The 17,955-nt window shown below is 37.2% G+C and overlaps 1 protein-coding gene across 1 annotated transcript; it reads left to right on the forward strand.

Moving 5' to 3' along the window:
- Positions 1-380: 380 nt before the first annotated feature.
- On the forward strand, positions 381-17,720 carry LOC104899693 (GDSL esterase/lipase 5). Its single transcript, XM_010686932.4, has 5 exons — positions 381-961; positions 1,175-1,296; positions 1,534-1,767; positions 9,815-10,070; positions 17,233-17,720. Exons 1-5 carry the CDS (start codon positions 688-690, stop codon positions 17,481-17,483), a joined length of 1,137 nt encoding a protein of 378 aa, XP_010685234.2. The 5' UTR covers positions 381-687; the 3' UTR covers positions 17,484-17,720.
- The last annotated feature ends 235 nt before the right edge of the window (positions 17,721-17,955 follow it).

A 17,955-nucleotide genomic window follows, 5' to 3' on the forward strand; every position in this document is an offset into this window, starting at 1 on the left:
GTAAAAAAAATGGAAGACTTTGTTTTGACATGAAATGGACATAGATCTTTGACTCATATTTATGAGATAATTAAATATGGAAAAACCCATACCAAAAATTGGTTCACGTAGATGGACGTATTAGTTTGCGCAAAAGTGCACGTCAAATACCAAAGGATGTTATTTATGTCCAAACAAGTTTTAATAATATCATTTTGAGTGTTACAGATATAAGAGGTCGAGTGGTTTCTTGGACTTCCGCCAATACCAAGAAAAAACCTTCTTAATATAATCTAATTGATAGTATTAACTATTAAGTGCCATCTAATATTGTATGCACTATAAGGGAGTATAAGCAAAAATAAAAACCTTATTCTAGTGTTTTCTATCATGAGAAATCACCAACTTTCGTAATAGGTGAACGTTATTACACCTCTATTTGGCAAAACTCTTGCCATTCTTTCTATTCATAGAGTTCTCCCTTTATTTTCTCCCCCTTTTTGACCATGAATTAAAGCCCCTTTATTATATACACACTTGATTTTACATGGCACATGACCTACAAGTTGAACTCAAGGTAGCCAAATAATATAAGAGAGAAAAATCATGAACCTTAGCTTTGTATATATATATACATGTGGAAAGTGGGGTTTTGCAACTTCCACGCATTAACGAGCTTAACCCAACAAGAAGACCACAATCAAAGCCATGTTATTGGAAAGCCTAATCTCTCTCTTTTTTATCACGTTAATCTTCTTTTCCTCAAACATCAACTGCCTCATCTTACCCCATCATAATCATCATAAACACCACCCAACTACTTCTTTGTTCATCTTTGGGGACTCCATATTAGATGTAGGTAATAACAATTATATCAATACCTCGACCCTTGACCAAGCTAATTTCTGGCCTTACGGCATCACTTTCTTCCACCTTCCCACCGGGCGTTTCTCCGATGGCCGTCTCATTTCCGACTTTATTGGTAGTTTTCTCTTCTTCCTCCCCCTTCCCCTAATATTCGACTTTTTTTAAGAATAGTTTATGTCAGCTAGTTTAGTTGGTAAAGTTTCAAAATATGTTACTCAAGCATAAAGTTAAAACTTTTTTGCATCAGTTGCCTTCTTTTTTTGTTTTTTACATTTGCACAAAAAAAATGTGCATGACCTTGACCTTTTTAGCAACTTTTTTTCCTCAGCTGAGTACGCAAGTCTTCCATTGATTCAACCATATCTTCAACCGGGGAAACGTAGTTATTATGATGGTGTCAACTTTGCATCTGCCGGAGGTGGTGCTCTTGTTGGAACTTATCAAGGATACGTAAGTCGTACCTAGCTTATTTTGCAAGAATTTTCTAATAATCTTATAATATTTTTAATGATATAGTCATATTATAATAATCGATCATTAATCAGCATATCTTTCATTCAGTTGACTAGCATTATTTTATGGCCAATAATGCATCATCCCAAAATTAATGTGGTGCTTTTTTTTTTTTTTTGTGTGTGTGTGTGTCTTTTTGTTTGTTAGTTTTTAATGTGGGAGTATCTTTTTCAGGTTATTGACCTTCATATGCAACTAAGAAACTACAAGAAGGTGGAAAAATGGTTTAAAAACAAGTTAGGAGATGTTAAAGCAAAGAGGAGGTTGGAAAAAGCAGTGTACTTGTTTAGTATTGGCACAAATGATTACGCGAGCCTATTCTTCATCAATTCATCTACTCTTCTTACTTCTTACTCCAAATCTGAGTACGTTAGTATGGTAATCAGGAACATCACTTCCGTGGTTAATGTAAGTATTTTAATTTGGTTGTTTTTCACGAGTGATCTCTTCAGAAATTGTCATCTAACCTAGCAAATTCTGAAATATTACATGATTGATCATGCATGCATTGGCTTTTAATTCATTGAAACTCACCTAATTTATCAGATTACTTGGGAGCCATGTGAGACAAGTGAACAAATAAAGTGTTTGGAATAAGAAAGACGGTTTAAGCGTTAAATTAATGTAATATATCGACTTTTGTCATCACAAACTAACATAGCGTGTCATGAAACCACCTTGCGTTTTTATCTAGTCAATTTTCTTTTTATAGTAAAAGTAATATTATTCACGAGAATTTCTAAATCTATCTACGAATTAGCTTTTTTGATTTATCAAGATTAATATTACATTTACAACATATACTCACAGAAACATACATACATATTACCTCTGTTTCAAATTAATTGTTACACTTTGACATTTTACACTATTCACAAATTGCACTTTGACCCTCGTTTGTGATTTATATGTGAATAAGAACATAGTCATGTGGGATCTTGTTAGATTTGTATTAGTATGTATTTTATTAATATGTACTTTTTATAATTTTTACAAATACAAAACTAAAGATATATGTCCTCAAAATTTTGCATTGGCATGCGTGAAAAGTGTAAGTGTAGCAATTAATTTGAAACAGAGGTAGTACATATCTAGAAGCAAGTATAGCTCGATTTATGAGATTGATTGTAGCTATACCTCATTATTACTTATAAAATAGTGCATGTATTAAAGAACGGAGATAAAAGTATATATTTGCATCGTAAAGTTTATCACTCAATGTTCTTATTTTAATTTATCCAGAGGGGTAGATGAGGGTGTGCAAGGAGCCCAACAGCACTGGGGCCCCCAAATTATAAAGGTCCTAAAATATATTACTTTGAAAATTTTACCTTATATTTGAAGAAATCACCCTTGTTTTCCCAATTAGTAGATCATGGACCAAGGTGTAGGTTAGGATGAGGAACCTACACCTTGTCCAAAACGCAAGGCAGTAAGAATGAAACACACCATTCAACATGCAAAAAAGTAATTGATTTGACAGCTAATGTACATTCCCATTACCTTCAGTGTACATGTCAAAAATACAAAAAGTAACTGATTTGACAGTTACTGTTCACCATTTAATAACTGATTTGATGTCCCCCATATACTGTTCACCAATTCTCTCTTTTCCACACTCAACCTCCTTGTACATTCTTGGCTTCGTGGTTGTTCATTAACAAAATCAAAATGTACAATGACAACCCCCAGCTGAAAGTAACCCAATTCCTGAAGCTGATGTCAAGTGAGTAATTTGCAATCTTTGTACACTGGTGTGTTGATGTTTGGTCACTAATGAAATTCAATATGTACAATTACAGTCTCATACCGAAATTCACCACTTCTCTCTTTTCCACACTCAACCTCCTTGTACATCCTTGGCTTCGTGGTTGTTCATTAATAAATCAAAATGTACAATGACAACCCCCTGAAAGTAACCCAATTCATGAAGTTGATGTCAAGTGAGTAATTTGCAATCTTGTACACTGGTGTGTTGATGTTTGTTCAGTAATAAAATTCAATATGTACAATTACAGTCCCATACCAAAATATGTCAAGTGAGTAATTTCCATTTTTGTACACTGGTGTGTTTGATGTTTGTTCACTAATGAAATTCAATATGTACAATTAAAATCTCATACCGAAATTCAATAAAATCACAATGTACATTGATGGTCATTGCTTTGATCACTGAAAATCCCAAATGTACATCGTAAATTATTGTACACCAAACCATATGCATCTATACATTAAAAAAATTGTTTCACGTGATGAGAGAGAAAGAGTTGGCCCAATTTCAAAAAAACCTGCCAAAAGTCAGCCACATGGACAAGGTGTAGGTTCCTCATCCTACACCTCGGTGCAGGATCTAAATTGCGTTGTTTTTCCAGCCTTAATATAATTTTACCTTACATGAAAAAGTCAAGATTTATCTTTAGATTTTCAACTTTCCATATTTAGAACTATAGCCTTTCATCTTTATTTTCTATAGATTTAGGGGCCCAATTTTTATGTTAGAACCGTGGCCCCAAAATCTTCAAGACGGCCCTGAATTTATCACGCGAGGGTATACACTTATGCAAAATTTGACTACATAAATTAATATATGTAAGCACAAATCTTCAAGAAATTGAACTCCAAAGTTATTTCGGTGCCCATGCATGTAAAGTTCCTCTGATCACCAATTCACCAACAGCTGGGACTTCACTAGCTGCAGTAAGCAATGGTCCATTCCAAATTTCTGATAAGAGACATTCAAGGCTGCTGCTGCTTTGCGGCCCATCTATTAATGGCTATGACAATGAGAGATGCACTTAAGTTTTTCTTCTGGCTGGACCACTTAGCTTATTTTAGAGTCCTCACATTTAAAGATTTTTTTAATAATACATAGGCCCCCTAACGTCTTTTATTTTAGAATTATTGTACGCTTATAGGCAATAGTCGTACAACCACACGCTATGATGTTACCAACACATCACATGTGATCTAGTCCTAATCCAAGCCAGCCTCATGGATTAAATTGGAATCTGTTTGAGTTATAACTAGTGATGAGTGACGTATAATAAACTTTTAACGGGTAGATGTGTGGGATAAAAAATTTCGTAAACAAATACTATTTGTTTATATAATATATATTGTTTGTGTTGTTTTCTTCTTATTTATTATACTGAACTCAAACAACATTTTTACATACATAAACAATATTTGCTGCATACACAAATAATATTTAATATACGAAAACTTGTGTTAGATAATCTAAATGTTAGAGATTTATCAAACCTCAGTGAAGAGTCATTAGGATCATTATTCTTGACTCTTATTAGACAATAGTCAAATCAATCTATCAAAGCTAATTGGTGGAACCGTGAAAGTCCTTTGAGTTAAGGACGACATTATGATTTTGATTATTGACTACAATTTATGTTTAGGTCAGATAACTTGATCAATCAGGTTTAAGTCATATTCAGTTCACTAGCAATTCCTTAATTTGTTTTGTTTATCTTGTTGGTTAGTGTAGTACAAATTCGTCTATTAAGACGCGTAAAGATACTAACAGAGCAACGACACATGACCTTCAGTTTCATTTAGAGGGTCCCAAGATATGAAACTTATTGTTTATTTTAGTCCTGTGATCCTAATATTCACACTTTACTTTTTTTTTTTGTAAAAAATAATATTATATGATAACTTTCATAAATAATACTACTTATATTTTTTTAATATGCATAATAATTTTAATATAAGGGACATATGTTGATTATTAGCATAGGGCTTTAAATCTTTTTAAGACGGCCCTCGTGCAGCTACACAATCCAAATTGAGGTAAGGGAATGTAGAGTTGCTCCTTTTCTATTTTTTTTTTCTTTTTCTTTTTGGATGTTTAAGAAACCATAGTTACTGAAAAATTGAATGTCGAACAAGATGGAACAACAAAGGTAAAAATTGGAGAGTAGTTGACGAAATAAAAAATTAATCGAAAGTAGAAACGAACTGTATAGCTAGAATGGGTGAATGCAAAAATTATAAAAAATACTCGATGAAATTCGAGGGAGTATAATTATTTCATTCTAGTTTATAAGAATTCAAATAATCTGTTTTTGTTTTTTTACATGCAACGTTTTAAATTTTAAGAATTTGCATATTTTTTAGAGTTTTTTGTCAGAAACAACCTTTTATAAGTGTCATTTTGTCAGAAACAACCTTATAATTTTTTTTTTGTCAAAAACAACCTTTAAACTCATTTTTTTTGTAAAATCAGACCTGGTGCCTATTTTCCGGCATTGACTGGGATTTTCCGGCCTTGACTTTTTTTTACCCCCCTCCTTCTCTTTTATTTTACGTTGGTATTAATTTTTCCTCCAATTTCATTCTTAAAAGTTAAAACCCACCCTATTTCAAAACCAACACACTCTATTTTTCTCTCTCCTCTCTTTGGAACTGTGGAAGCATTGAAGACCTTGGCTACTGTGATTGAATGCTTCTGTGCAATAGCAAGTAACAGCCATTAAACTTCCCATGCTGTAATTTCTCTCTCTTCAGTAAATTACTTCTCTTTTTCTTCAGTAATTCTCTCTCTCACTTAACTGGACATTTTTCTCTTCTTTTTGCTAATTTTGGTGATTGTGTGTTTTCCTTTTTTGTGTGATGAAAATAACAGATTAAGTTCAAAGGAATGTCCTAATTCAATTGATAAGATAAACCCTAATTCAATTCAAAAGATAACCCTAAATGTTATGAACAAGAAGAAATTAATTGAGATGAAAAATCATAAGCTTACCAATTGAAGAACCCTAAAATAGAGCACACCAGATTTAGGGATTTTGGTTGGGGAATTTTCGAATTTGGGGTTAATGAGGAAGAGAGAGAAGAAATAGTTATATAAGGGTGGATTATAAGAATGAAATTGGAGGGAAAGTTAATACCAAAGTAAAATAAAAGAGAGGGAAGGGGGGTAAAAATAAAGTCAAGGCCGGAAAATCTCGGTCAATGCCGGAAAATAGGCACCAGGTCTGATTTTACAAAAAAATTGAGTTTAAAGGTTGTTTTTGACAAAAAAAAATTTATAAGGTTGTTTCTGACAAAATGACACTTATAAAAGGTTGTTTCTGACAAAAAACTCAATTTTTTACAACATTTACATTTTTATTGTCACTCTTTCTCCTAGCGCATAAGATTCTCTTTTATCTTTCTATACTTCTAAATTAATGCGCCATACTCGATTCTCGAGCGTTGCAAGTAATAAGAACCATGGAGAAAGTATTACAATGGGAGAAGTAGGATTGGTACATGATGATAGAAAATTTACCTATTCGCTATATACCATTCGTATTTACTAAAAATCGTCCGTATATTTTCAAAAATTTCCTAAACTACCCCTATGATTAGGAAATTAAGTCAGCCCAAGAGCTAACCCCTACAAGGCTACTCGCCTGTAGGAAACACCAACACATTGGCTGGTAAGACATGCTATAAGGAAATAACCCAACATAATGCTGGGAGTAAGGATTGAACCCCAGATCTCAGGGGCCAAGAGGGAGCGCTCTACCCACGTGAGCTAACTCCAATCCTTAAATACGGGTGTAAATAGTAATGCCCAAAATTTAATTATTGCTGAACTAAAAGCTGTGGAAATCATCTTATGTTTGGAGGCTACCAATGATTAAAAAAAATCGGTCGACAATTGGTGTAAATAACTAGAGTAGGTTGGTGGCCAGATCTGTTGGTTATTACATGATATACCAAACATATACTATTTTCTTCTCTTTTTGTTCGCTAATATTGTTCTTCGTAGTGTTTGTCTTCTACCTTTTCTCTTTTTGTGGTTCACCCAAAAGCAAACTAGAAAAGCTTTAAGAATAAAAACCTAAACAACATGGTACGGAGACATGGAGAATGGCATTAATTGATATTTGATACCCCTTTCTAGTTTCTACCAAGAAAAGTCGAAAGTCAAAGTGAACTAACAATTTCAAATCAAAACTCAAATCTAACTTTTACTTGAAAATTAGGTTGGGCTTCGCCGGGTCAAATATGCACCAGTATGGGTTGGGCCAAAAAAAATCCTAAGTCCAATAACCCAAGTTCGGAACGTCAAACAGGTCTACAAAACAAACCAATAAATACTTAAATAGTCTAGTTCCTCTTGTTCACAATTGGTTCCAACTTTTGATAACGACCCTTTTGCTATAGGTTAGGAATAGAACTGTTCAACGGGCCGGGTGCCCAATGGCAGCCCGAGCCCAGCCCATTAGTAAAAGGGTTAGAGTTGTTTTTCTTAGTTTTTGAATGGGTTTTAGATGGGCTTTTTATTAGTAGGGCTGGGTAAGGGCTTTTAAAGGTTTTAAATGGCTTTAAAGGATTTAGAATGGGTACCCATTCTTTTTTTTTTTTGGGTCTAAGGAAAGCATTTAACCCTTTTTATTTCTACAGAGTACTTCAATTCCACTTTCTATTTCTCTCTCCTGATAACTAGCCTATTCATTTCTTTCATTTTCTCTCTCCTAAAACCCCAAATCCCTCCTTCAATTTTGATCTTTGTCCCTTTTTTTTCTTGTTTTTATATCAAAACTTCAGCACGAAAGGATCTCATCTTCTGTTAATATCCTTCATTTTAGTTCGAATTGAAGGTTTGAGGTCGATTTTGTTGTTCGCATTGGCTAGGGTTGCTGAGAATTCAATTTCGCTAGTACTTCAATTCAATAACAAGAGCTAAATTAACCTTCTACCGAAAAATGTCATCGGGAGAATGGACAATGATCAAACTCAACTGTAAATGTGGATCTGGTTTTAACTTTATCTTAATTTTACTTAATGTTAGGATTTCTTGCAGGTTAGCCTGCTGTAACTCCAATTTAGCCTTGTTGTAATGGTACTAACTTAAATGTATAGCTTAAATCAAGCATTATGCACATACTACAACATTTCAAATGTAATTCAGAAGTCTATCAGTGTTTAAGTACATCTTGAAGATCACTTATTTAATTGTTTTATATTATTTAGTTGGTTCATCTTAGCTTATGGGCTGGAGTGGGCCGGCCTCTTCTTTGCTCCAAGACAAGGAAAAAAAAAAGAAAAGAAATTAATGGGCCGGGTCCGATGGGCTTTGGCCCGGCCCCAGCCCGGTTGACATCTTGTATAAACCCGGTCCGACCCGGCCCGTTTTTTGTTGGCCTGGCCCAGCTCGAACCCGGCCCGTTCAACAGTTCTAGTTAGGAAGATTGGCTGTCTCAGGAAAATTAGCGTAAAAATGTTTTGACATGGATCATCTAGCTAATTCCTAATGGTTAGGGGTGAAAGTTTGGTGTATGATATGAATTAGGGCTTAATCCAATTCGATTCGAGAACAAAATTTAGATTTCAATTTTCCAATCCGAATCCAAACTGATTAGATTCTGAATCCGATCCAATTCAATCCGAATTTTCATACTCTAGATTTGATCCGATCCGAAAATCGATTTTTTCAAACTCTAGTTTTCGATAAAATAAATTAAGCACAACAACAACCTAGTTGATTTAGGAAATGAGGAATTAAGTGTTGTTATGGTTTTAGGGGAAGGGTTAAAGTGATACGCCTATTGGGCTATCGACTAGGCTTTTCTTAAAAAAAAAAAATCAGTTAAGTACTTAACCCCAATCCAGATATATAATATAAGACATATTGCCATCAATTATATTGGATTTTTGGATCCAATTACACTCAATCCAATCCGAAAATACAATTTTTCAAAAACTCAATCCTAATCCATTCCAAACACAGTTCGAATCCAATCTGAATTACTAATTCGGATTGGATTGGATTGAATTGGATTGGATTTTATCCGAATAACTTTTACCCCTAATAATTGTATTAGACCCTTGAATTCTTAATTGAAAGCCTACCTTTCGAGGTCAAAATATAAAAAGCATTACTTCTTACTTACCAAAAAAAAAAAGCATTACTTTCATCTACCTTACTGAGTAAGACTTGGTTCTTTCAAAATAAAAACAAAAAAGAAGTAAGACTTGGTTCACTCGGAAGGTAAGAGTTTATCACTAATTTTAAATTTCAGAGTTTAAATCTTACTTAAAAAAAGGTGCTTTAGGGATGAGGATTTTCGTACCTTTTCCTCATATTTCCAAGTACCTAACTCGCAAATAGTGAACAAAGTCCTTCCCCTTACTATAAAAAATGTATTAGTCTAATTCTATAATACTTAACACAATAATGTAGTTATAAGAGAGTATGTAGTCGAAATCATATGTAATTACACTTCAAATATTAACGATTTCAATATATAATATGCTAAAATTACGATAAAAGTTATGATTTATGCGCTAAAACTGTACTATAATACTTATTACCAAATTAAAAAGAATTTGCTAGATGACCCTTATTTCAATAAATTTAAAAGACATTACATGTAATAACCTCCTTCCAAATAGGTTTAATATTTTTGGATATCTTTTCATATATGTAAATATCTTGATTATGCAGGAAATATACAAGACAGGTGGGAGAAAATTTATGTTTTTAAATCTGCCCCCAATGGCTTGTGCTCCTGGCATTAGAATCATGGATACTACAGGAAAAGGTGATTGCCAACCTGAACTTTCAAGTTACATCAGGCTACACAACGACGCCATTTTCCAAGTCTTAAGAGGGCTAACGAAACAGTTACCAGGGTTCAAATACGGACTTTATGATTTCTATACAAGTACCTTGCAAAGAGTCAATTACCCTTCAAAATACGGTATTCCTTTACTCTCTAGATTAAATTGAATAACTTTGGCAAGTGTATAACAACGATTTAAAAGCTAGTAATCTTAGTAAAATTAGGTAATTAGCATTATATTATATTATATGTTTTTTTTTTTTTTGGTGAACACAGCATCCTCTTACATTACCATATTAAAAGGGTTCATACAATCCATGTCATACATGTCCATACAATAACTAGGGGGGGTGGGGAAGCTCCTAGTTACATTTACAACCATATCCGTCATTCTACAATGCTTTGCCATGACATCCACAATGGCGTTCCATCTCCTCTCACAGAATTTAATCTTTACTTCCGGAACCTGTTTCCATAGCTATCTGCATTGGTACAACACACTTGTGTATTTGTTAGTATAAATTTCAAGACAGCTAAGTAGATCAACTGCAACCCTACAATCAGAGTATATTGTGGCTCCCGTAACCCTATGACAAATAACCATGGACAACCCGAGATATGAATGGCCATAATCTCGGACATAAGGGGGTCAGCTGCATAGGATTTCCTACTAAAGCCCAGAATCCACTGCTCACGGTAGTCTCTAATTACCCCACCCATCCCAATTGTACCCAACGAACTTGAGTATGAAGCATCAACGTGAATAGACATGGTTAACGGGTTCGTTCTAGATTTTTGGTCGGAGGGGGGACGGGGAAGGATGGACAATTGAGAGGCTCTAATCCATTCCAAGGTGGCAGTGGTAGCTCTATGAAGTATATTTTTGGCCTCCGAGGGACGGGTCATTTGGAAAATGCACAGGTTCCTATCTTTCCAAATTTCATGACATATGTAGGGGAATAAGTGGGTCCACTCAATACCATGCGCCTGGGTCTCGGCGGTCATATTCGTCTTTATCCATTCCTGGAGGGTCCCACTCCTCTGTGTATGGGTCATGTTTTCATTCCACACAGTGACAGCGAATACGCAATCCCTAACCACATGAAGAGAATTCTCATACGGATGCTTACATCTTGGACATGTTGAATCTTGAGAGATTTTCCTTAGAGCTAGAAGTGACTTATGTGGGAGGCGATCCCACCATAGGAGCCACATAAAGAATTTTATTTTCGGTTCCACCTTACTTTTCCATAACCACTCGAGATCAATCTTGGGTTGGTCAATAAGGTATGAGTAGGCTCTAGCCAGGGAGAAACCTCTATGGTCAACGAAGGTAGGTGCAAGCATATCATCGAGGCCCTCAGTCGGGACCGGCATACGGAGGATTCTGTCCACGACGAAGTCAGATAGTTCAAGTGGGCTCCGACTAAGGTTCCAGCTATCTCGATCGACAAAGTCGCTAATTTTGCCATTTTCTTCTTCATCCCTTGGCAGAGGTCCCTGGACCCATCCTCGGATAGGCCCAATTCCAAGCCAATTATCACTCCAGAATCTTACCCTGTGACCATCACCCAGGATCCAGGTGCTATTTTCTTGAATCATGTTCCAACCCTTTCCTATATTCTTCCAGATCACGGAGCCATTTTCAAATTTCGTGGCCGAGTCTCTACGGATGTACTTCGATTGGATACACTCCTGTGCAAGGTTTTGGGGGGCTTGGGATACCTTCCACCCAAGTTTAGCCATATAGGCAAGGTTCATAAGCCTCTGGTTTCTGATTCCCAGACCTCCACACTCTTTTGGGATAAAGGTCTTCTCTTTCCCTACCAGATGGATTTTCTTTTCTCCCCATAAGAAGTCATTCGAGATTTTATCAAGCTCCTTATGGATGGATGCAGGGAAGAAAGATGCTTGCATATAGTATGCAGGTATCGTTGAGAGAGTCGATTGGATAAGGCAAAGTCTACCCGCCCTATTCAGGTAATTAGATTTCCACATGCCAAGCTTTTTCCTGACCTTATCAACCACAAATTGGAGCTGGGCTCTTGAGGGTCTCTTATGAGATATGGGGAGTCCTAGATATGTCCCTAAGTCAGAAGTCTCCTTAACCCCTATGGTTTCCTGGAAGAGCTCTTTCAGGTCATCCCCCGTATTTGGTGAGAAAATTAGTTTACTTTTGAGCTCGTTGACTTTTTGGCCCGAGGCTTGGCAAAATTTACCCAAGGTTTGCCTGACTGCAAAAGTCGTATCCTCATCAACTCTCCCAAATAGGAGGAGGTCGTCCGCAAAGAGGAGGTGGGAAATAGGTACTTTCTTCCTGCCAACCCAAAAAGGTGTCCACTCTTTTCTCTCACAGCTCCCCAAGATAGCCTGGGACAGTGCCTCTAGGCAAATATTAAAAAGATACGGAGACATGGGGTCTCCTTGGCGCAGGCCTCTAGAGTGATAGAACGTGTCTGATTTTTTCCCATTTATGAGCACAGCTGAGGATGCAGTGGACACACATTCCATCATGAAATTGACAGAAGCCAGGGACAGCTTGCAGGAAATGAGACATTCCCTGATAAAGCTCCATTCCACTCTATCGTAGGCTTTTTCTAGGTCAATTTTTAGGGCGAACCACCCATACTTCCCTTTCTTTTTATTTAGTGAATGTAGGATTTCAGAAGCAACAACTAGGTCTATATCATCCCCCCTACCCTTGGTAAAGCTGTTCTGGTATTTAGAGATCCAGTCGGGGATGACGGGTTTCAGACGGTTGACAAGGATTTTTGTGACCATTTTATACAGAGTATTGCATAGGCTAATGGGTCTAAACTACATAATAGTTTCCGGAGATTCCTGATTAGGGATTAGACAAATTAGGGCTTGGCTCAGGTCCTTAGGCAGGGCCCCCCTCCTAAACCAGTCTCCTATGGCCTCACATATGTCACCCCCCCACTACATCCTAAGATTTTTGGAAGAAGACCGGATAGAAACCATCCGACCCCGGGGCTTTCAAGGGTTTCATTGAAAACAAGGCGACTCTAATCTCCTCCTTAGAGGGGGGGTAGCTGATATCTAGACAATCGTGGGTCCCTTCAAGATTATCCATCCTAGGGCAAGAAAACTGTTCAGTCGAATACAGCATTATATAGAATCTAAGAATATGACCCCTAATCTCCCCCGGATCCAAGATCTCATTCCCAACTTCGTCCCTAAGGCATAGGATTCTATTTGACATCCTTCTAATGGTAACGCTTCGGTGGAAATAGCTCGTATTCCTGTCTCCCTCCCCCAATCCTATCCATTCTACTCTTAGATCTCCATAACAATTCTTCTTGATCAAGGGTCTGCATTATTTCCATCTGAAGGTCTCTCTCTAGGTTTTGATGGAAGGAGGATGATGGTCGGTTCTGGAGATACAATTGCACACCTTTCAATCTCGCCAATAAGTGTCTCTTCCGCGCATGAACGTTTCCAACGCAGTTATGGTTCCAGTCGATAAGGGTTTCTCTTACATGGTTGATTTTTTCTCCTACAGGAGTCTCTCTGGTAGTCCAAGCCCTTCTCACTACTTCCGGATAGTTGTCATGAAGGATCCACATTGGTTCAAACCTAAAAGGTTTCGGGCCATCCATAGGTCTAGGATTCTCTAATTTTAGGAGGATTGGGCAATGGTCAGAGGTAACACGGGGAAGGTGCCATAGGTTATGGTCCGGGAAGCTCTCGATCCAATTAGAATTTGCCCAAGCCCTATCAAGGCGCTCATAAATCGGGTTGCCACTTCGGTTATTTGTCCAGGTGTATTTCGGCCCATTAAACCCTAAATCGATTAGGTTGCAGTTATTCATAGTGTCCACATACAGGTTACTTCTATGCACCGAGATGTTCCGACCCCCTAGTTTCTCACTTTTATTTTTAACTTCATTGAAATCACCCACCACTAACCAAGGTTTGTTAATATTTACTGAAAACGATAATAGGTCAGACCACAGAAGCTTCCTAGAATGGAATTTAGGGCTGGCATAAATAGCAGACAAAATAAAAGATTTATTAAAAGCACGTACCTCAACCACGCCATGCACTCCTTGTGTACCCTCCCCTAGCTTCTGGAAGTTAATGATGTGCAAATTCCAGAGGAGGAGAATACCTCCGGCGAAGCCCACAGGATCGACAAGGAACCATGAGTCCATTCCCAGCCCCCCAACAATAACCTCAGTGCGTTCCCTTGAAACCCAGGTCTCGACAAGCACCACAAGAGAGGGTGAATGGTGGTGCATGAGGAGCCGAAAGTTCGGCCCAAAAGAAGGCCTGCTAATCCCGCGAACATTCCATAATAAAACCGACATCCCTTTAAATAGATTCGGGGTATCCATAATCCGCTTGAGAAACCCCTCATTTCCGGGTGCCTACGGATTTACTTCTTGTCCGGTTTTGGGACACGTCCACATTTTCCGATGTGGCCAAAACACCGCTTCGGCCTCTCGTGGGTTTTTTCTCCCTTTTCCCTCTTCCCATGATACATTCATCTCCACTTGCTTCATGGGCCTTTGGAGGCGACTTATCATGGCGTCCGTGTTGCTGACTGCTTGGAGTCTCAGTTGCATAAGGTTCAACATGACAACCGTCCTGACCATAGGAAGGAGAGGGGTGGGGTCCAGCCACGGACCGAGATTCATGAGCAGGTTGTGGTCCTCCGTTTCGTCGGTTACTTCCATTTGGAGAACCCACTGGATGAAGATTTTGAGGAGAGGTGGGAGATGAGCAGTCATTTGGAACTGTGGGAGCATGATTTCCGAGTTTGCATACATGATGAGATGTTTGTAAATTTCTGGTGTCAACATAGGGTTCAGCATTAGCGCCTTGACCTCCTTGAGGCTTATGTCCGAGTAAACCGTCGGCGACTCCGGGACTTGGGGGAGGGTGTGTCAGAACCTTCTACTGTTTCATCTAGTCTGCATCTTGTCAAAGGTACCTGAAAACCAGGCACCCATTGCTGAACCCAGACCAGGCATCCCAAGATAAAATAAGGACCCCCAGCCAGAATAGATGACTTGACCATGGCCGAGCAGCATTTAATAGTATAAAACCCATTTCCTACTGCTATCAATTCCATCTGGCCCTGCCAGTTCCACAATTTTCCCAATTCAATTTTCAGGTATTCCTGCGAGAAGGATCTCCCTAGGACTTTACACATAATTGCCAGGTCCCATGGTTTCGAGATCTCCAAGTACTCTTCTCTGGAAATAGGAATAAAAATTTCCCCCTCATTTAATGGTGTTGGTGCTTCGAACGCAAAAGGGGGGTCAGGGGTTTTCAGAGGGATAGGGGAGGTCATGACAGCGCACAAAGTTTGGGATTCTGAAGCTAAAGCTTCCACAAAGGACAACACATTTAATGGAGGAGGGGAATCAACAGTTGCTGCATTATAAATGCCCAAGGAACTCTCTTCAGTCACTGGGGGAGGGTTTTGACTAGAAGGGTCAGGAGGGATGGGGGGAGAAGGAATTGGGAGAGGGTGGGGGGGGGGGGGCAAGGTTCCACTGACATCCTGTGACTTACCGGCGGAGAGCAGGCTGGGGAGGGGGGGTTTTTCTGCCGTGAGGGCGGGTTAGGGGAGGGTCTTAGTTTCTCTCTCTAGCATTTTTTTCCTTTCCACTATTATTATATTATATTATTATATGTTTAATTAGGTAAAATTGGCCTCAACACCCTAAATTATAGCGCGCGTGCACCAAATATCCCCAACTACGATTTATAGCCAGAACAACCCAAAATACAAACTTGAGTGCAGTTTGTACCATAAATGAGGTTGGTTCCCATAATTCTCACTAGATTCTCTCCTCTTTCTTATTTTCTTCTTTTTTAACCCTAAGTTTTTTACTTAAATTAAAAAAAGGGGTGTGCCTTCATTTTCTCCTCCCTCAACTGAATGAAAAGACTTTCTTCCCCAAATTCCCTCTTAATTCCCAAATGAACTCTAAATTATGAAAGAGTAAAATCTGCATAATAACAATTAGCTCAGCTTCATCTTCAAGTTTCAAGAAGAATCCTATACAAGTTTAGGTAATGGTAGGGTTTACTATGAACATCGATTGCCTGTAGTAGTCCAAACTATTTGAAAGTTCAACCACAATCAAGGAAAACGCTTCTATGACTTCCCAATATCTAGCACTCGACTTATAGTTGCGAGAATTCCAATCACCAACCTAATTGATGGTATGCACTACACCCAGGTCCGTACTTTGGGGTGTTCTGGCTATAAGTCGTATTTGGATCTGACCGTACCAGCGCTATAGTTCAAGGTGTTGAGACCAATTTCGTCTTTTAGTTATGAAAAGTTATACAATGTGACATTAACATAGGGCTAGAAACTCAGCATATATGGTATCGTACAACATCGGTCTACTGATTCCTTGTACTCCCTGCGTTCCTTAGTAATAAATAATGATACTAGTTTGACTTATACATTTGTTAATGCACATATTTGACTATTAATATATATATATATATATATATATATATATATATATATATAATATTATATATATATATATATATATATATATATATATATATATAAATAATTGATATCATTAAAATACTCATTGAGATAAATTAAATAAGACTTAACATGAATATATGACTATGCTTTTTTTTCTGATATAATGGAAAATATTTGACGATTCCATATATTTAAGTAGTGTCAAGATTTCAAGTAGGAATGTCAAAAAGAAATAGAGGGAGTATAACTATAGAAGAATGTTTGCTACACATTTTAATCCTCCTCCCTTTGTGTTAATGCGTAACCTACCATATAGCTAAGATAAAAATTCATCCACAAGACCACAACTATATTTGCCTTATAAATCGAGTTTCGCACGAATTTCCCCTCTTTTTCTTCCATTTTCTTCTCATTAATTTCCTTCTTTGTTTTGCTGGCCCCCACCTCGCCTTTTCTTTTTCACTCTTTTTTCTTCGTGTAAAAATCATATTTCTTCTATTCTGAAATTAGTGAAACTTCTATCTTTTATGTGAGAGTTTAAGTGTTTAACCTATTTTAGAACGGAGGAAGTATAATTATATATGACGAAATTGTCTTTGCATTGACATGATAATAACATATATGCGTTGAAAGAAAGAAAAATCAGATAAGGGGACTGATCAAAATGTATGAAATTTTACCTTCATATCTTTTATGCGTGAACAATATGTCCAGGCGCAATGGAATTACTCTTTGATTGCTATTAAAATGATATTCTTCCTTTACTGATAGATATATAAATTATGATTTGAGTAAAATGGTTGATGTATATAGGGTACAAGGAAGGGAAAACAGCATGTTGTGGGACTGGCAAATTCCGCGGGGTACCCAGTTGCGGGGGAAAAAGACATGTGAAAGAGTATGAATTATGCAAGAATATAGATGATCATATATTTTGGGATTTCTTGCATTTGACAGAGAAGGCTTATAAGCAAATGGCAGATGAGATGTGGAGCAACGAAAATTATATTCATGATCCTCATCACGGTTCATACACCATTAAGCACCTGTTTCACTTGCCATAGTTCCTTATACTATATAGTGTAGTATATATATTTTAATTTTTTCCATTAGTATATATATTAAACTTCCATTTTCTTTATCTAGTGGGTTTGGGTCCTACTGCCAGTTGATCCCCCAACCCAGTTAAAGTTCAACCTCTCCTTGTAAGAACACAACCAATCTTACCTGGGATAGAATTCTTGTACAAGAGGTATGTGGAGGTTAATAAGATGAGCAAGAGCTCTATTGGTATTAGTATATACTTTTTTCGTTTTTTAATACTTGCAATATTAAGATGTGCATAAGGCGAACCGGAGATGTGCATAAGGACTAAGGATATGAGAGAGATAGAAAATAACCCTTCCCCATGCTATTGTGCTTGGAGAAAAATAAAAAGATATGATATATTAAAATGTTTTGTAATCATCGTGTGGATATTACTTCGTTTTTTTGTCATTAATCACTAATATTCATCAACCAATTTTGAGTATATTC

The sequence above is a fragment of the Beta vulgaris genome, chromosome 7, assembly GCF_026745355.1.
Source record: "Beta vulgaris subsp. vulgaris cultivar EL10 chromosome 7, EL10.2, whole genome shotgun sequence".
Classification (NCBI taxonomy): domain Eukaryota; kingdom Viridiplantae; phylum Streptophyta; class Magnoliopsida; order Caryophyllales; family Amaranthaceae; genus Beta; species Beta vulgaris.